At 48.3% G+C, this 20,053-nt stretch overlaps 1 protein-coding gene across 8 annotated transcripts in view; it reads left to right on the top strand.

Annotated features, from left to right (window-relative positions):
- Positions 1 to 20,053, top strand: part of LOC142576642 (PHD finger protein 12) — a 146,795-nt gene that overhangs the window by 54,740 nt on the left and 72,002 nt on the right. For all 8 annotated transcript variants that reach the window (XM_075686863.1, XM_075686860.1, XM_075686861.1 and 5 more), the window contains one exon: positions 4,841 to 5,176. In XM_075686863.1, coding sequence (XP_075542978.1) covers positions 4,841 to 5,176 — 336 coding nt within the window. The remainder of the gene's footprint in view (positions 1 to 4,840; positions 5,177 to 20,053) is intronic.

Here is a 20,053-nt window from a genome sequence, read left to right as displayed (position 1 = left end):
GGCCGATGTCTGCGCTGGAGGTGGAAAAGGTTGCACTGAATTCGGATATTAGATTTCGAAAGTCAGAATTCTTGGGCTCTGGGATATAAGTCGAACAGTTTTAAGTATTTCCTCTTTCCTGTGAGCTTGAGTATGACCCTCCGAGCTGCACATCACCTGGTAATTTGTTTATTGTGAGGAATTTTAATATCCTGAAGGGTAGTGTTAGATCATGCAGACGGGCACCCAACCCTTAACATGCATCTTAACATGTATCTTAACATGAAAAAAAATAAACAAGCACATGTGTCAATGCCCACCTCTTAAAAAGCTTGTCCCAATGCTGCAAAGAGAAGAGCGCAAAAACAAAAATACCCTTAGTAAAAAACGACAATAACAACAAAACAACAAAGTCCCGAAGTTCATCAGCAGGCATAGAAAGGCTTAAGGCGTGCCATATGGATGATTTCAGGCAGTGTGTTGCACTGCTGTGATTGCAAAATGCTGTCTGGCATGACCACATAGTCCAATGTGCTGATACATTGGATGATCTTGTAAGGCCCAAAATAGCGTTGCAACAGTTTCTCGCTAAGCCCTCATCAATGTATTGGAGTCATGTAGCATCATCGAACATTGTAATGTCAGCTGTCAGTCCTCTACTGGTACTTCATGCGCAGGCAGACGAGCTGTCAGGTTTCTTTTGTGCACTGCAGGTAGGTAGGTGTATATAGGTAGGTGTATGGCTACGTCGAGATTAACTTCGTTGGTAACGTGTGGCAGCATGGTGTCGAGCATCGTCATCAGGTTCCTACCATAAACCAGCTGGAACAGCGTGGTTTGCATTGTTTCTTCCACTTCCATGTTGTAAGCGAAGGTAATGTATGGCAAGACAGCATCCCATGTCCTGTGCTCCACATCAACATACATTGCAAGCATGTTGGCAAAGGATCTTGTTCAGCCACTCCGTAAGACCATTCCTCTGCGGGTGGTAGGCAGCTGCCCTCCTGTGGCTTGTCTGGCTTTATTGCAGAATGGCTTAGGTGAGCTCCGCAGTAAAGGCTGTACGTCTGTCGGTAATGAGGACTTCTGGGGCACCATGTCGCAGCAGGATGTTGTCGACGAAGAATTTCGCCACTTCTGCTGCACTACCGTTCGGCAGAGCTTTCGTTTCAGCGAAGTGAGTGAGGAAGTCCATCGCCACGACAATCCACTTATTTCCAGATGTTGATATAGGAAAGGGTCCCAACAAATCTATCCCAATCTCCTGAAATGGCCGGCAAGGAGGCTCGCTCGGCTGTAGTAATCCTGCTGGCCTTGTCGGCAGTGTCATGCCTCGCTGGCAGTCATGGCATGACTTGACGTAATAGGTGACGTCGGCGTCAGGCACAGCCAATAATACTTCTCTTGTAGTCTTCTGAGTGTACAGGAAAACCCGAGGTGCCTGGCTGTCTGATCGTCATGCAGGGCATGCAGGACTTCTGACCAGACTGCTGCGGACACAACAAGGAGGTAGTTTGCACGGACGATGGGTGGGCATGCTGGCAGCAACGGTGGTGGATGACGGAATTGTGGCATTACAGGGCCCTAGCATAGTTGTGGAGGGGACCCACCGTGGTTGCTCAGTGGCTATGGTGTTAGGCTGCTGAGCACAAGGTCACGGGATCGAATCCTGGCCACAGCGGCTGCATTTCGATGGGGGCATAATGCGAGAACACCCTTGTACTTGGATTTAGGTGCACGTTAAAGAATCCCAGGTGGTCGAAATTTCCGGAGTCCTTTACTACGGCATGCCTCATAATCAGGAAGGGGTTTTGGCACGTAAAACCCCATAATTTAAATTTTTTTAAATAGTTGCGGAGGGAGACCTGACGGCGGCATAGGTCATTGCTTTTGGCACGGGAGGCAGTGATTTGGGCTGAACTTCAGAACCTACCAGAAACTGTCGTAGTTCATCCTTGACCATGTCAGTGACCAAGGCCACCCGTGGTTGCGACAAAGGCATGATCTTGCGCAGTTCTTCAAGCAAAATGGTCCTGATGGTTCCTCAGAGGTCGCCGGAGCCCATTACTTAGATTTTGCGCTACAGCATGAACGCTTGGCAAATATATGACCTAGTGCGCATTTCCAGAGTTGTCTCGATGGTTGTTGCCTCTGCCAAGAACTCGGCTATAGTGTCTGGCAATGGTGCTGTAGTATATCAGTCTGCCACCCCAAGCGCACTAAAGATGCTAGATCCCATCCACCATCTAGGCAGGCATCCACTTGGCCACTGACGCATTCAGAGCAAGCCTTATTGAAAGTTTATGCTCTAGAGAAGGATTGGAATGATATACAGTCACCGACCGATAAATCAGACACTGATAATCCGTACATGCTTGGTAATTCGGACAGCTTCACGGCACTGCCAACGGCCCGGCCCCATAGACTTAATGTGTAAAGACCACCAATATTTTGGACAGCAGCCAGCTCTACATTCAATTATATGAACTCCGTCTGTGACTAGCGTACACCAGCTCTGCCGCTATAATCTCCTCTGGCAATCTCGACGAGACATCGAGTATGGCCTCAGGGATTACATGCTAGATAGTAATCTCTGAGGCCTTGCCTTGGACGGAGCCTTACGCCTCAGAGATTTAACTGCAAATGCCAATCTCGGAGGCTTTGCCTGAATTATAGGCTACACCAAAATCGCAATCATCACATCCTTGTCTGGCTATTCTGTAAGAGTCCACCTAGTGGACTGTTCATATCGGCTGCTGCTGATGTGCTGATTAGATGGAGCTGTGTGAGCGAGGAGGAAACGAGCGGCCCAAGCCAGTCAGCAGCGTTTGAAATGGACAGTCCACTAGGTGGACTCTTACAGAATACCCCCCCTGCTCTCGCCATTCTGTTTGATAAGTTTGCGTTTCGGATAGTGTACTGCGATTCTGTGCTTGTTTGTTTAGATTGCGTTCCAGACAGCTCTCTGCTGGCTCCTAGAAGTCTTTCTCGCGAACTTATAGGCAGTTCGCTTCAAATGGCACCAACGCAGATGCCCTCGCAGTCCGAATGACTCTGCAACTGAAGATGCAGAACTGCCACCTACCTCAATGAGCTCAAATGCGAACATCATTGATGACCTGCTAGGCTGCGGTGTGCCGATTTTTGCCGCCGTTTTTGCCACCGTCATCTTCTACCATCGACAGTTCATTTATTATCTTTTGCTTGGTGCTCTTTGGCCATATCTGGCACTTGCACCAATAAAATCCATACATCATCAGCACTAATATTCAGACTCATTAAGTCTTGCAAAAGAGTTAATGTCTTTACAGAAGGATAAAATTCCTGTTTTTTCTTTAGCTTTACTCACTCTTGTGCGACATTTATTTATCTCACAGACATATAATAATATTGTTACGGGGAGATGTGAAAAGGGGTTCATCTACAATATTTACGCAGTGGTAGCTAGTGGCACAACAACAACAAAAAGGGCGCGTCGGGGCACAGCTCGTCCTCTTTCTTGTCTGTTATACAACATCTTAGTGGGTATGCGCCAGCATTTGTAAGCGAAACGATACGTGGTTGTCCGCAGGATCAGTGGCTCGTAACAATATGCTAGGTTCCTGGCCATAAAGGAATCGAGGGTAGTGCTTGCTGACGAAATGGCCAAATCAGTAGCACCGCAAAGTATTAATCCTTCCGCTGCTGCCTTTTCCACAGATCTGAGAAGCCTTTCCTACAAAACAAACTGCGAAGCCACTGGCAACACTTATGGTATGCTGAAATGAATGATAAGCTTCACATGATTGAGTTGAAGTTAGGTTTCTGGCCCTCCGCTATGAAAACACGACGAATTGATGTCCTAGCCTGTCGTCTCAGAATAGGACACACATATGGTACTCACAATTACGCTAACAAGCCCCTAGCCTGTAGTAGATATGGTGAGAGGCTGACCGTCCTCCACATTCTCATGGAGTGTTGGGAAGCCAAAAGAGAGAGTAAAGAACATTTTCCTCTAGCACACCGTTATCGTGTCCCTCTTCATCTCGCTATGTTTCTCAGTGAAGAACCGCTTTTTAACGCCAAAGCAATCCTGGGTTTCTTGGAGAATGTGGTCTTGCATGTTATTAGCCCAAGAAATTCATAGTGCATCCTCTCTCTAGAGAATGCTGCTTTGAGAGTAGTTTTCTGTAGCATGCGCCTCCATACCCTTTCGATTCAAAGGCTCTGTTAAGGCAGTGGTGATTTTTTTAAATTTTTGCTTCTGGCATATTTTCAGTATATCGCCATTCTTTCACAGTGTATTTTTCGTGTCCATAGCACCACTTCATTATTTATTGCCATAATTTTATCACATAGAGGTTTTATGCTCTTTGCAGCGACCATTTTTTAGGCACTTTAGAGCCCCATCACATCCACCTCTCATAATTCACCGCTTCACTTCAAACTCGCTTGTACTGCCTTGGTGTTCTTTGGCCATACTGGCCCTTGCGCCACAAAGCACTAGATTATCATCATCGTAAAGACTATCCAGTAAGCAGCGGACCCATCCTGATGCTTGTGTTGTGGTAAGGGCTATCATTAATTACAGGTAGGTGTCGGTTCACTGTTTGCTTCTGACACCATGTGCCGTTGAGTGCCTTATTCACTACATGCCGTGCTAGGTGCAGAAGAAGAACAACCACGTGCTTATCTTCAGAAGACGGGCGAGGGTGGGCTTTTCATCGCCAAGGAAGGTGGAAGATACTTTGCGTACGATACAACACAGTCCCAGTGGTGACATGCCGTAGAGCTTTCCCTGCTTTGTCTGTTGACCAAAACATGGTTAAGTCTTAGTTGTGATGCAATGGAGATGGTTTCCCAAACACTGTGTTGTCTGCAGGAGGAGAAGCTGCTCAATTCCGTGAGCCTGACTGAGCGGGTGCGGCTGTGGGACCGATTTGGGGGAGGCAGCCGGCTCAACCAGGATGCAGTGAAGCTGGCATTCCTGGCACGGGCACACCGGCCACATCCGCCCTTCCGGCTCAAGCGCCAGCGGCCCCGGCTGTATCGTGCCCACATCCCGAGGGCCGTGCGCGACCACTACCGCCGCCGGCCACCGCCTCTGTCCTTGTCCTCCTTGGCAGCGCAGCAGCAGCAGCAGCAGGATGAGCAGGAGCTGTGGCTGGCCTCCCTGGTGGCTCTGCAATTGGCCCTGGCCGCACGCACTGCCAAAGAGGTGTGACAACAAGAATATTTGGCTGTGCCACACTCTGGTTCCTCCAAGGGTGGTCCTGCTGTGCCACTTGCGCCAAAGTGCTATGTTTTCAACTTGCTGTGCCAAAACCATAAACCTACCTCGTATTGCACTCAAGCTACTCCAAAAAACTGACCACCAAGGGTTCGTGTTCAGACCACTTTTAGAGGGGGGCTAACTATACTTGACAACAACTTTTAGCACATGCAAAGCTATGTGCACGCGTACGCACATTCTGCTCTTGTTTTCCTACGCTGAGTAGTGCCAATGCTTTTCTGGTGGTATTGCTTTCTTTTTTACCAACATGTTCAGCACATGAAGGTTCTTTTATTTAAGTGGTTTCATGTGAGCTCACTTGGTGTATCATTACTGTCCGTGAAATAGTAACAAGGTAGATCAGATATGCATATCGTTTTCCAAAATCAAATATAAATATTGTCGCATGGTATTGACAGTGGACAATGCAAGTTGTGAAGCTAGCTGTTTATTCGGTGAACCTGTGCCTAGAAAAACAAGTAGCACAATGATAGCGGCAAGCACACTCGTTGATCGTTGAAATGTCATCTACGAGTCAAGTGTGTCGGCTTTTTTACCTGACTCGTCGAAGGTTCCAGTGTAATCGCTGGTGCTTGCATACCTTCCAGAAAGTGCAAGACTATTCATGTCTCGTATGCACTTTTATTGCGCAAGGTCCGAAGAGAACGTAGACAACAGATAAAATTCATGATAACATTCGAGTGGGTCCCAAATCATGCAGGCACATCTTGCACTGAATGATAGCTTTAAGGTGTTAGCAAGTGAAATGCGGGCTCTGGAAAAAGGATAAACAAGTACACATGTCAATGCCCCCCTCTGTACATGTGTCAATGCCATGTCAACGCCCCCCAACTAAGCATGAGGTCGCGAGGTCAAGTCCCGGCCATGACAGCTGCATTTCAGTGGGGCCAAATTCAATAACGCCCATGTCCCATGCGTTGGGGCACGTTAAAGATCCTCAGGTGGCCAAAATTATTCCAGAATCCTTCACTGCGGCCTGCCTCATAATCAGATTGTAGTTTTGGCCCGTAAAACTCCAGAATATTTATGCTCCACATAAGGAAGCGAACTTTTTTCGTTCGACATTTCTTGGTCCGCTTGCAAGAAAAGATGGGTAATCTTTTCTGTGAACATGGCCATGTTCTTGTCGCGAACCAAGGGGCTGCAGCAGAGTGCCAGGACCAGACGACCAGCGTAGCAGGCTTTTATAACAGACTAGCACGTGCCACGCAACTTTATTTTCGTCATCTTTCGCAATGCCGACCGAGAGCGCTGACCTTTAGTGTCTGCACGTAGCGGCATCGGTGGGCATACCGCCCATACTGAATGGCGAAATGTACTCGTCGACAAAGTGGAGATGGTGCTGTCTTGGTTACATGCAGATCTGCGGATATGCCAGCAACATAAGCGGGGAGCTCCATGGGAAGTATAGCGAGTTAGGCTGGTTTGAGGCAATCTAATGAGACTACCTCTTTGCAGCCATTTGATAGGATGGTGGGGGACCTCGGTGTCTTCTGGAGGTCACGGTGTGGCCCATCGTAGGAGGGTGTAAGAGGTGTCTTTACAGCATCTTGTCTGAGAAAAATGTGGGTCGAAGACGCAAGGTCTGAATACACAAAGATGCTGTGGTTCGAAGATTGAGGCAGGACAGGGCACAGTTGCTGAATTTAGTCCTGTAGGCATTGAATCTACTGTAGTGGCTGGAGCGAGGGGTCCGAAGGAACAAACAAGTCTCCACGAAGCCACAGGGGTGCACTACAGATGAGTTCGGTCAGAGAACAGTCAAGGTCGCAACGAAGGACAGCACGTAGACTGAGAAACACCATAGGAAGGTGGTCGACCCAGTGCTCCCGATCCAGGCGCACAGTGAGGACAGCCTTGAGCTGGTGGTGCAGCCACTCAACCTTGCCGTTCGCACTGGGATGATATGCATTGGTAAGGCAGTCTTTAGCGCCAAACAGGCGGTCGAGGGAAGTGAAAGGAGTACAGTCAAATTGCCAGCTCCGATCAGTGGTCACAATGCTGGGGCAGCCGAAGTGAGAAACCCATGCTGAAACGAAGGCTTTGGCAATCGTTTCTGCGGTGATGTCCGAATGGGCATGGCTTCAGGCCAATAGGTGAAGCAGTCTATCATTGTTAGAATGTGCTGGCAGTCATGAGAGGGAGGAAATGGTCCAACCAAATCAAGATGGACGGGGTCAAAACGACAGCCAGGTGGCAAGAAAGACTGCGTGGGAGTCTTGGTGTGGCGGGTCACTTTGGCGGTCTGGCACACGAGGCACGAACGTGCCTACTGGCGAACGTCGGTGTTTAATGCTTAGCCAGACGTAGAGCTGTGTAATGAGACACTGTGTGGCTCGGATGCTCGGATGGCAAATGTTGTGAAGGGATTAGAACGCCACATGACGGAAGACAGCCGGAATGAAGGGGCCAGGTGCAGCCAGAGCGAGCCAGGTTCAAATGGGTGAGGTACGAGTTGTAGACGGCGGGAACGGGGATGGTCACGCAGCGCTTGCAGCTCAGGGTCTTCCATCTGCACCCGAGCTAGACATTTCCACTCCACAGTTGATGTAGAAGTGCCGAGGGAGGTGACGCGGGAGAGTGCATCAACTGCCTTGTTTTCAGTACCTTTGACCTGCTTAACTCCGATATATAGGCCAGTTGATAGGGTTAATGTGCGGCATACTTGGCAGGGTTTGTATGGAAGACATACATCAGAGGCTTATGATCCATTCGAACATAAAATGGCTGGCCTTCCAAGAACTGCTGGGAAAACTGGATGGTGGAGTAGATGGCTAGCAGCTTGCAGCAAGAAATGCTGTAGTGAGTCTCGGCAGGTTAGAACTTCCGAGACAAGAAGCCCCATGGACGCCACTCGGAGTCAGTTTGCTGCTGAGAACAGTGCCGATAACCACACTGGAAGCATCCACCATGATGTGAGTAGGCATGTTAGTTCTCTGGTGGATGAGAATCCCGAATCAACATTGGCTTGTTTTGCAGCCCTGAAAGGAACTTCAGCTTCGGGATACCACGAAATCGCAGATGAGGAGTCCTTGGTCATGCGAAGAAGGTCACTCACTGGGTGCAGAAGCTCAGCGCAGTGTAGAATAGGATATCTGGAGAAATCCGCTAGGTCCAGGAACTCATGCAGCTGGCATAGAGTGGTGGGTGCTGGGAAGTCCTGCACGGCCTGGACGGGGGAGAGCAACGGATGAATTCCCAGTGCCAAAATGTGGTGACCCAGGAACTCAAGCTCAGAAAATCCAAAAACGCATTTCTGGCGGTTGACAACCAGGCCAAATTGTTGAAGGCGTTGAAAGACTTCCTGGAGGTGATGCTCATGATCTTGTGGGTTGGGACTCGAGATGAGAATGTCGTCCATGTAGGCAAATACAGTCGGGAGCCCACACATTACATCGGCAGTGAATCTTTGAAATGTTTGACCTGCGTTGCGTAGCCCAAAGGGCATGCGCACATACTCATAGGCCAAAGGGTGTAGTAATGGCCGTCTTCAGGAGATCAGTAGGCTCAGCGGGGATTTGGTGATAGGCCTTGACAAGGTCCACTTTACTTAAGATTTTGCATCCTTCCAGGTGGCCTGTGAAATCTTGAATGTGTGGAAGGGGGTGGCTATCATGAACCGTGTGAGCGCTGAGTGCCCGGTAGCTGCCGCGCGGACACCGGTCACCCCGTTCTTTCTTGGGCACCAGATGGAGTGGGGAGGCTCAACTGCTGGACGAAAGGCGAATAATACCCAGCTGGAGTGTGTGCTCGAATTTTTGTTTAGCAATGGCCAGACGCTCACCGCAGAGGTGGCGCGGACGAGCTGCGATGGGTGGACCATGCGTGACAGTGTGGTGGGTTATGCTGTGCTTGGGTGGCTGATTTAAATTGCAAGGCCTCGTCACCTCAGGGAAGTCTTTGAGGATTTGAGCCTACAAAAATGGTGGAATCAGCGTGCAGATGCCAGTGGGAGTGACAGCCGACAGAACTCCAGAGATCGAGAGTCCCGTCATGCTGTCAATCAGCTGACGGCGGCGCATGCTTATGTCAAGGTTGAAATGGGTCAGGAAGTCAGAGCTGAGGATAGGCCGATTGACATCGGCTATGATGAAGACCCACTGGAATGTGTGCCGCAGGCCAACATTGAGAGTGAGGGACCGTAGACCATACGTGTGGATGGAGGCACAGTTGACCACATGAAGCGTAGGGCCAGGTGACTTAGAAGCGCGGTCACGCTTGGAGGACGGCAGTACACTGACCTTGGCACCTGTGTCTACAAGGAGGCACAGGATGGAAATGTGATCCATGACAATTAAAAGTCGGCCGGGTAGCAAGGCGAAATCACATGCCACCATCAGTGATCTCGCAGTGCATTTCCCTACTACTGGCATGGGGACTTGCACTGGCAGGCGCGATGCTAGAAAGTGCGATGGTACCAGCAAATAGGTGAGCTTCAAAGATTTCGCAAGCGGGGACTGCTCGGAGAAGAGGGATGGCGGCTGGGACGCGAGGAGGAGCCGTGCTGGTCATGAGAGGACGTCCAAAGGGCGCTGATGGAGACGGTGAGCTGGTCAATCCGGGACACTAAGCAGGCCGTTGTTGAGGACTCAGGTATTGAAGAGAGGGCAGCGACAGAAGGAGAAGTCGCTTCGTGGATTCAATCAGTGAGCTGGGCGAGGTGGTCAAGGGTCAGGTCTCCTGCAGCGGCCAAGACAAAGCAGGTGGACTGTGGCAAGTGCTGCAGGAAAAACTTCTTCAAAAGCACACCGTTCACATTGACATTGCTTTAGCCCAGGAGCCCTCACATGCTGTTGAGCAGCTGGGAAGGGTGGTGGTCTCCAAGTGCCTTGGAAATGAGCAGGTGCTAGAGGTGCACACTCTCAGACGTTGTGGTGCGGTCCCAAATACTCTGCTTCAGGTGCTGGTACAGGGCATCCCTCAAAGGTGCAGCGAAGACATCCGCCTCCTCATGAGCAACTTCAGGAAACGGGTTGGCAAGTAAGCGGCAATACCGAGAAGTCTCCGAGATGATGTGGTGTAGATCGAAGGAGGCTTCGACCTGGCTGAATCAAACTTGTGGGTTCTTGCGCCAGAACGTGGGCAGGTGAAGCTGTAGAGCTGCGAAGTCCTGAGGGCATGCTGTTCGGCCCTCTCGCTTTGAACAACGCTCGTAAAGGTCTTCAGGAAGTTGGTTCTTGAACCAAGTCATTGTAGTGTCCTCCAAGGAGAAGTGCACATATCATAGCTTGTCCTCAGAGTTCCAGTTGTTGAAGATTGAAACCTTTCTGATTGTCTTGAGCCAGGTTCTTGCGTCGCCGGATGAAGCTCTACACAAGATAGGCGGTTCCTTGGGTTGTTTCAGTACAATGGCTGCAGGTGACGCTTGGTTGTTCATGGTGGCAGTTGACTTGGCCACAATCTTCCTAGTAATCTTAGGTAGGCTCTGGGGGAAGGTCTTGTAGCCTGCGGCTTGTTCAATGGTCCAGGTCGACGCTGGTGTTATCTTCAGGGCAAGGGCTTGACAGGGGCATCCTGTACATGAATACAGAAGTACCTCTACGAGATGTCACGTGGCAGTGACGGTGAACCAACTACAGCGGCAGAACGCAAGCGACAAAACTAATTGTTTATTGAGTGAACCTGTGCTCAGCAGAAGTAGTGCAATGATAGCGGCTAGCACAGTTGACAATCGTCGAAAATATTATCTGCAGGTCAAGTGTGTCGGCTTTCATACATGACTTGTGAAGGTTTCAGCGTATTCACTGGTGCTCACATATCTTCCACAAAGCACAACACTATTTATGTTGCATGTACAATCTGATTGCATATACAATCTGGTTACTTAAGGTCCTGCGAGAACATAGATGACAAATAGAAGCGATGATAACATTTGAGTAGGTTACAAATCATGCAGGTGTGTCTTATGCTGAGCAATAATTTTAAGCTGTTAGTGGGTGAAATACGCACTCTGGAAAAAGGATACACACGTACACGTATCAATATTGATATAGAGTGAAACCTCGGTGATACGATCGCAGCTGGTACGAATTTTGTGGTGATAGGAATTCGTACAGTTTCCCTCCCGAGCGCTCTCCCGCACCGGTTCGGGTGATGCGAATGAGAGAACCGCGACCATCGCGACCGCCGGCAGCAAAGTGGCGAGGAGGTTGTACCAAGCAGGCCGAGGCAGAACGGCAAGCAGACCATTTGCATGTTTGCAGTGCTGGGGGGAGGCCAGCAGAAGGTAACTGATAACGCACTGGCAACTGCGGGCCAGTGCGTTATTGCACAGGATACAAGAACTGTATCATCGGTGCATTGATATATATGGTCACCTACTACATTGTACAAATCAGTCACATGAGAGAGAGAGACAATAATGAATTAAGCCCTGAGGGACTCCAGAATAAATATATGTAAAAGCACTTAAACTATTTCCCACTTTTATGCCACTGATGTCTGTCCTGCAGAAAGTTTGTTACTAGATTCAAGAATGAACCGCAAAGGCCTAGCAGAGACAGTTTCTTTAACAAGATGTCATGACAAACACTGTCAAATGCCCTAGAGGCGTCCAGAAAGAGAGCACAGGCTACCCGGTCGCAATCTAGTGTCGAATTTAAAAGATCAGAGAAAGCTTCTAACAGTGTTTGTGTACCCTTCCCCTGTACAAATCCATACTGATTTGATGATAATACACTATACTTATCTAGAAAATGCGCTATCGTAAGAGCCACATGTTTCTTTAATATTTGAGCTATACAGGGGATTATCAAAATAGGTCTGTAATTTTCAGTATTATTGCGCGCACCTTACTTATGGAGTGGAATTACAATTGCGGTTTTCATTTCAACTGGAATCACACCAGCATCCAAAATACAGTTTAAAAGAGATGGCAATACAAGTTTAATTGCATCAAAATTTCTCTGGAGATCACTGATCGATATTTTGTCAAAGCCTGGTGATTTATGCGTCTTAAGGTTAAAAACAATAGACCTCAATTCATGAAGCGAGAGTAAGGGAAGATATGCTGAATTTAGCAAGGTATCTGTTAAAGTACGTGCAGATGGCCGCCGTTTTCTCAGTCCCAAGATACTTGAAACGGACTGATTAAATAAGTTTGCTACAGTTTCATCATCTGCAGAAAAATAAGATAAAAGGTGCTGTTTAGGCGCTGAAATGTTGCCTCCTCTAAGATGGTTGATAAGGGACCACATTTTCTTTATATCAGATCGAGCTTCTTAAGATTTCCTTCTAAAATAAGTGCGTTTTGCAAATCTAATCATTGCATTTACCTTGTTTCTGGCACATTTTATATTTTAAGCGCATGTCATCGCAGTATGATGAGCGCTTGGGCTTAGTCCACAACAAGTCCTTTTCTTTATAGCGGTTAGGATTTCGCTGATCATCCATTTTTGGCTCAGGTTATGTTGCCTAATTTTGACAGCACATGTTGCCACTTGCCTAAAAGAATCAAACGCAACTTCAAATCGGTGATACATATTTTCCAGTCACAGTACAGTACAACATAGCCACTAGGCAACCATGGCGAACTGAAAAATCATTCCGAACTAATTCAGGGAGGTCTTTACGTGATTGAAACCATTGTTCCTTGGCTTCAATGGAGCACATTTGGACAAGAATAGCTGGTGCAGTATTGTCCCTACTGGGAAGACGGTGAATAGCAGCCACTTCAATTGCTGCAAAGTTTGCAATCTCAAGTTTTTGTGCAAGATCACTGAAGAAGTATTGCAGATTCTGCTTTGGCTTGCTGGGAGGCCCGTGGACTTCGAAATTCTTTCTCCTGCTCTACTGTTTCATTTCATTCATTAGCTTGCTCATTTTGTCAATCAGGTCTGACTGGAACTGGATGGTAGAAGACGGCAAGTCAACCTTGGAACATAATTCTGCCTCCTTAGTCTGATTGTTGCTGACTGTCTCCAGTACCGAGTCATACATTGAGGAAAGAAATTCGATTGAAATCTGGACTTCCTGTATTGCGTTCTCGATCTTTCCAACCGAGTCCTTAAATGTGAGAAGTTCTACTTCGTGGTGAGCATTTCTACATTAGATGCAAATCGGTCTAGTTTTTCAGTTACAGCAACAAATTGCTGTGTAGATTCTTGTAGTGTCTGTGTCAAGTCTCCCTGTGTGCGTTCTTCCTGTTGACATGTTTGGCACAACCAGGTTCCTTGTTTGACGGTACTGATTTTTGTGTAGCTGTTTTCAGTTACTGTAGAGCATCACTTTCCAAGGTGGTAACCTTCCTGGCAAACCGAACACGTTAAAAACTTCGCATCTGAAGGTAACAGCTTAGAACAAGCAGCACAGTCAGAAAGCATTTCTGTGCAGTCAGCGGCAAAGAAATCGTGCAAAGAGAAAATAAGTAACAGCAGGAGGCTCACCTGCTGAAAGGCATAATATTATTAGCTCCGGAAACGTATTTGCCACTGACTGTAAAGAAGCCGAGCGATGCTGTTCCTTAAGTAGGCATTCCTAAGCGTCTGGGGTGCAGGCTAGGTGATGTGCTGACGTGAGTGTGCCAGTTTTGCAGACGAAACTTGCGGACGGAAACGTTGTCTTTGCAGGGTCTGCGCAGATCCAGGCCCACCGATGCCTGCGGCTGCGCGGCCCGTGTCACAATGAAGCGTCCGATGACCGCATGCAGTACCTGCCAAAAGGCATGAAATGGTTAGCTCCGGAAAGGTATTTGCCACGGACTGCCAATTTAAGCACCACGTAGTAAAGCCAGACTTAGGAAATTGGGCATCAATAGCAAAGTCGCAACAACGTGATGTCCTTTTGTGTCGATTGAGAATAGGGCACACACATGGAACCCATCCAGACCTTTTGACTTCGCCCTGCTATCTGCTAGCCTCCTGGTTAGCTCAGATGGTAGAGCTGCTGCCCCAACAGGCAGTAGTCCCGGGTTCGAGTCCTGGACCAGGACGAATTTTTCTTCAACTGTGAGGCTTTTCTTTTGAGGAACCCGTATGGGTTTCCTTTGTAGCAATTGCTATGATTAGGCCGATGTCTCATTTTCCCTTAATTACTTCTCTCCACCTTGCGATTTTCTGCAGAACTATTATGTCAAAAAAGCACTTTGCACTAGCTTACAGAAAACATATCCCACTTCATTCAGCAATGTTCCTCAGTAAAGAACCATTATTTGACACGAAATCAGTTAAGTTTTTAAATGAAGTCTCCAGGCTGCATATTGTAACGACGTGGAATCAACGAGGACGCATCATTACAATATTGTTACGATGAGGCAAAGAAGAGAACGACAACAGTCCTGAAGACCTTTTGTAAATATATTTTAGTTATACCTGTAACATTTGGTGGATGTGCGGGTACCCGTCTTCTTCGCAGCGAAGCTCTGCAGTGGACATCACATCCAACTTGTGAGAGTGCCTCCTGGGGACAACACGTCGTTTAAACCTGTGCCGGCACCATCAGCTACCCAGACCCAGTTTGTTGCTCTTCCACATCTGCATGACCCCGGCACATTCTCCTGTCTAGATGGTATGGATGTAGAAGAATGTATGAACGTGTCAGCAAGGGGAACACATGGGACCCGACCATAATGCTAGCCAATGTTATTTTTTATCTTGATCGAATTCCGCATGTTGGCTCCAAACACATGAAGAGGAACTTACTAGCTGGGAGCTGTTCAAGCAGATGTCCAACCTTTTTGGCAATCTCTCTGGTCGACAGCCAGCCGCCAAAAAGCAGCTCACTACCCATGGCCAAAGTGCTACCAACTCATACATCTCCTATATTCAAGACCTCCTCGCCCTTTGTCACAGTATCGACACTTCCATGGCATAATCTGACATAGCAGTACATATCTTCAAAGGCATTATGGATGACGCATTTAATCTCCTTGTTTTTAACAGCATTTCTACTGTCAACACCATCATAAAGGAAAGCTCCCACTTTGAGCTAGCGAAGAACCGCCGTGTCGTCAATCAATTTTCCCACCTGCCGAATACCACCGCGACATCTTCTTGCATCAACCAAGACAGCCCACCACCCTCAGGCGACAACGTGACTCAGATTGGGCATCATGAACTCGAAGCTGCATTTCCCGCTTCGCCCCAGCAGACACTCTGGGACAACTCCGCTGCCACAATATCCTTAATCCAGTCCATGGTTCGCCAGGAAGTCGCTAACCTGGGCTTCCTCATGGCCTGCTCTGTTAATAACCCTGACGCCAGTATGACTCCTCCTATGACCATGCCCTACCACTGCCCACCCTTTCTTTCCCATTATTGGAATCCATCTGATTTGTGCACCCCGGACGACAAGCCAATCTGTTTCTGCTATGACCGATTGGTCATGTTTCCCATCACTGCTGCAGTCATTAGATGCCTCTGCCCCGGAACACCTTTTGGTATCCCTCCACTTCGCCCTGAAGCGCTTCACCCTGCCGCTTCCTCGGTGCTTCCGACGCTTTTGGTGCTGACTGCCATTACACTCTCTCACCCTCACCACAACGTCATCAGCCACGTCCGTCCCATCTTCGCCACTCTACTTCACTGCCATACTCTGGTCACACCCTGCTAGAAAACTAAATGATGCGGCACCTCGAGGTGGTGCTGCACTGTCCAATTTGCCACAAAATCCTCCACTGGCACTGTTAAGAAGGCGCAACCTCCTAGATGTTCAGCTAGATGGCATTCATGTCACAGCACTCATCGATACCGGCACACACATCTCCATTATGAGTGCTCACCTTCGCCATCATCTAAAGAAAGTTCCCGCACTTACTATCACTTGGGTCGTACGCATCGCCGACAGCAGAACGGTTGGCATTGTGGGAATGTGTACCACCCGCGCAAGCATTGCTGGTCACCATGCTTGCCCACTGCCCCCATGACCTGATACTTGGCATAGACTTTCTCTCTGGTCATTTTGCGTTCATCTATTCCACAAGTACTGTCTGCCTTGACCTCCCTCTCCTCTCCGATCCTCCTGCTCCACTCGAGATTCTTCACATCCAACTGATTTTATTCATGTGCCACCACAGGTCCTGACGTGCATCAAACTGTCACCTTCGCCGCCTGTTCCAGATGGTGATTACATCGCTGCATCAGTTATGGCGTTGTTCTCATTCACGTCACCGTCCCTCATACCGTACTATCACCAACAACCATGCGTGCCTTCCTGTGGTGAATTTTGGCTTCACAAAGCAAGTGCTACCTACTGGAATATCCCTGGCCATGATCAGTGCTTTACCAGATCGCTGCATTTAGACTTTTGCCATCAACAACTCCTGTGACACTTGTCTGCAAATTGTTCTAACGAGAATGTTGCAAAAATTATTGCCCCGGACCTCTTGCCTGGCAAGGTTGACGCTCTGCGTAACTAATTATATATTTGCAGAGACATTTTTTACCTAAATGACTGTCCCTTGGGCCAGACATCTTTTGCCAAACACCGTATCCAAACTGGAAATGCTCAGCCAATTAACTGACAACCCTTCTGAGTTTCAGTGTCGGAGCCAAAAGGCATCGAAGCAGAAGTGGACAAGATGCTAGCAAAAGAGATTGTTGAGCTTTCATCAAGTCCCTGGGCGTCACCTGTCGTGTTAGTGAAAAAGAAAGACGGCACAGGGTAATTCTGCATTGACTATTGGCACCTCAACTGCATCACAAAGAGGGATGTCTATTCGCTGCCCTGAATAAATGATGCCCTTGAGTGTCTCTGTGGTGCCCAGTACTTTTCATCTATTTACCTTCGGTCTGCGTATTGGCAAACTGCTGTGGATTATCTCGATTGTGAAAAGACAACCTTTATAACACTGGACGAACTTTATTAATTTAAGGTTATGCCCTTTGGCTTATGTAATGCTCCGGCCACCTTGGAGCACATGATAGACTCTTTACTTCAAGGGTTTAAATGGACGACTTGTCTTTGCTACCTGGATGACATTATAGTGTTCTCACCTACATTCGGCGTACACCTTCAGTGACTCAACCATTCTTTGTATTCTCTACAAGGCTGGCCTGCAGCTCAACTCGAAAAAATTCCATTTTGGCCATTGTCAGATAACTGTACTTGGACATCTGGTTGATGCTTCTCGTATCCGACCTGACTCTGAAAAAATTCGTGCCATCAGACTTTCCTGTGCCGCACTCAGCAAAAGATGTCGGCAGCTTTGTAGGACTTTGCTCTTACATACGCCGTTTTGTTAAAGATTTTCTCACCATAGCACGGCCTCTAACAGATCTCCTAAAGAAAGGTGTGCCTTTCTCATGGGGCTCCTCCCAAGCTGTCACTTTCTCTCGTCTCACGACCTTACTTACCATCCCACTTGTCCTCGGCCGCTTCGACGACTTAGCCCCTACACAGATGTGCACGGATGCAAGTGGCCACAGAATCAGTGCTGTCTTGGCGCAAGTTCAGTGCGGTCAAGACTGGGTTATTGCATACGCAAGCTGCCTTTGGCTCCTTCGCAGCGAGACTACTCCATTACTGAGAGAGAGTGTGTGGCTCTTGTGTGGGCGGTTGCGAAATTTCATCGCTAGTACCTATATGGCTGGTCCTTTTGTATTGTCACCGACCATCACGCTCTCTGTTGGAATTCGTCCTTGGACTTGGACAATGGGCTTTGTGGCTGCAGGAGTATTCCTATTCATCATCATCATCAGCCTGGTTACGCCCACTGCAGGGCAAAGGCCTCTCCCATACTTCTCCAACTACCCCGGTCACGTACTTCCTATTCAGTGGTCTGCAAATCAGGGCGCCAGCACAACGATGCCAACTGCTTGTCCCGTTACCCCGTAGACACGCCCAACATCAGCGACATAGGCTCTTCCACCTGCATTGTCTCCATCTTTCAACTTTTCGACATGGCCAGTAAGCAATGCCGTGATGCCACTTTGTGGACCCTCATTGAGCCAGTAGAATCTGCGCCTACTGACCCATCCTTACAGTGGTTCGTCCTGCAGAAGGGCATTTTGTACTGCCGTAATTTTCTCGTTGACGGTCTTTCCCATTTCTATGTCAGCCCTCGACACCTTCGCTCAGCCATTCTCCATGAGCTTATATGAGACACATGAATTGCAGACCATCTTGGTGTCACTTGCACCTATGACCATGTCCGCCGTCATTTCTTCTGGCCCGGCCTTGGTCGCTCTGTACAGCGATACATTGTGGCGTGCGAGCCCTGTCAGCATTGAAAAAAATCATTGATGCTTCTTGCCAGGTATCTTCAACCCCTCAACGTCCCAATTGAGTCATTCTTCAAAGCGGGCTTAGACCTTCTTGGTCCTTTTCCCAAGTCCAAGTCGGGCAACAGGTGTATAGCTGTGGCTACATATTACGCTATGCGCTACGCCATAGCCCGAGTGCTTCTGACCAGCTGTGCAAGTGACGTCGCGGATTTCCTTCTCCACGACATTGTTTTAGTGCATGGTGCCCCATGACAGCTGCTCACAAACCGTGGTCATACGTTCCTTTCCCAAGTCATTGCTGACATTTTGCAGTCTTGCTCTACCAAGCACAAGCTCGCTACGTCGTACCATCCTCAGGCCAATGGCCTGACTGAGCGATTGAACTAGACCATCACTGACATGCTATGTTTCGCCAGACCACCGTGACTGGGACATTGCACTACCGTAATTTCTGGTGTATAAGCCACATTTTTTTTTTCAGAAATTTTCATCAGTGCGTCTTATCTACCGGTGCGACTTATGTATGGAATATATCCGATTCGTGGTGGTCGTGTGTGGTCTGCACCTTAAATGGTGCCTCTGTGTTGGGCGATGTCCGCACACGTTAAGAGACACAGCTCTGTGGTCTAAGTGAATCCGAAGCCCACCGCTACGGCGTCCCTCATAGCCCATATGTCACTTCAGGATGTTAAACCAAACAATTTGCCCCTTTTCCTACTCAGAAACATGATGATGATGACATGCCACAATCACGTGCCAACTGCCATGCACAGTAACTATATTCCAGAAGAAATTTAAAGTAACATCAAATTGACTTGCAAAAACGAAATGCCATTACACCTTCATTGCACTAATCATTGCGGAGTGCTTCACATGTGTCGCACCTGTCGTGTCATATTTCTCGCCACTAACTATGGCACCGCATGACAAGCTGCGTGCAGTTGCATTTGCACAATAACATGAAAACCAGGCTGCAGGAAGGCAGTTTGAGGTTAGTGAGAAAATGATATGCGACTGGCACAAAGCCACCACCATGCTCCAGACACTGAAATCGACTAAGAAGGCCAACCGCGGCAAGAAAGCACGCTGGCCGGAGCTTGAGGATCTTCTGCGCGCATGGGTACTCAAGCAATGAGCCGAAGGCAGGGGGCTGTCTACAGTGCAGCTCCGTCTCAAGGCAAAGGCCATTGGAACAGAGATGAATACTGTTAGATTTATGGGTGGTTCGTCACGGTGTTTTCGCTTTATGCGGCGTAATAAGTTGGTGATGCGAGCACGGATGACGATGTGCCAGAAGCTCCCCGACAACTTTCAGGAACAACTGGAGAACTTCAGTGTGTTCAGTGTCAAAGAAAAAATAGTGACCAAGGACATGTGCGCGAGCCACATCATAAACATGGACGAAATCCCGCTTACGTTTGATGTTCCCCTTGGGAGGAGCGTCACCGAGAAAGAGGAAAAAGCTATAACGTTAAGGACAACTGGCCATAAAAAATCGCACTTCACTGTTGTTCTTGCCTGCTGCGCGGACGGTACGAAGCTGCCCCCCATGTTAATTTTCAAGCAGAAGATGCTACCAAGATACTGTGGTGGGAGGAAAGGAAAGGAGGAAAGGCCAATGCCAAAGGATGGATGGATGAAG

The sequence above is a fragment of the Dermacentor variabilis genome, chromosome 3, assembly GCF_050947875.1.
Source record: "Dermacentor variabilis isolate Ectoservices chromosome 3, ASM5094787v1, whole genome shotgun sequence".
NCBI lineage: Eukaryota > Metazoa > Arthropoda > Arachnida > Ixodida > Ixodidae > Dermacentor > Dermacentor variabilis.
This window is presented reverse-complemented; position numbering and strand designations above follow the sequence as displayed.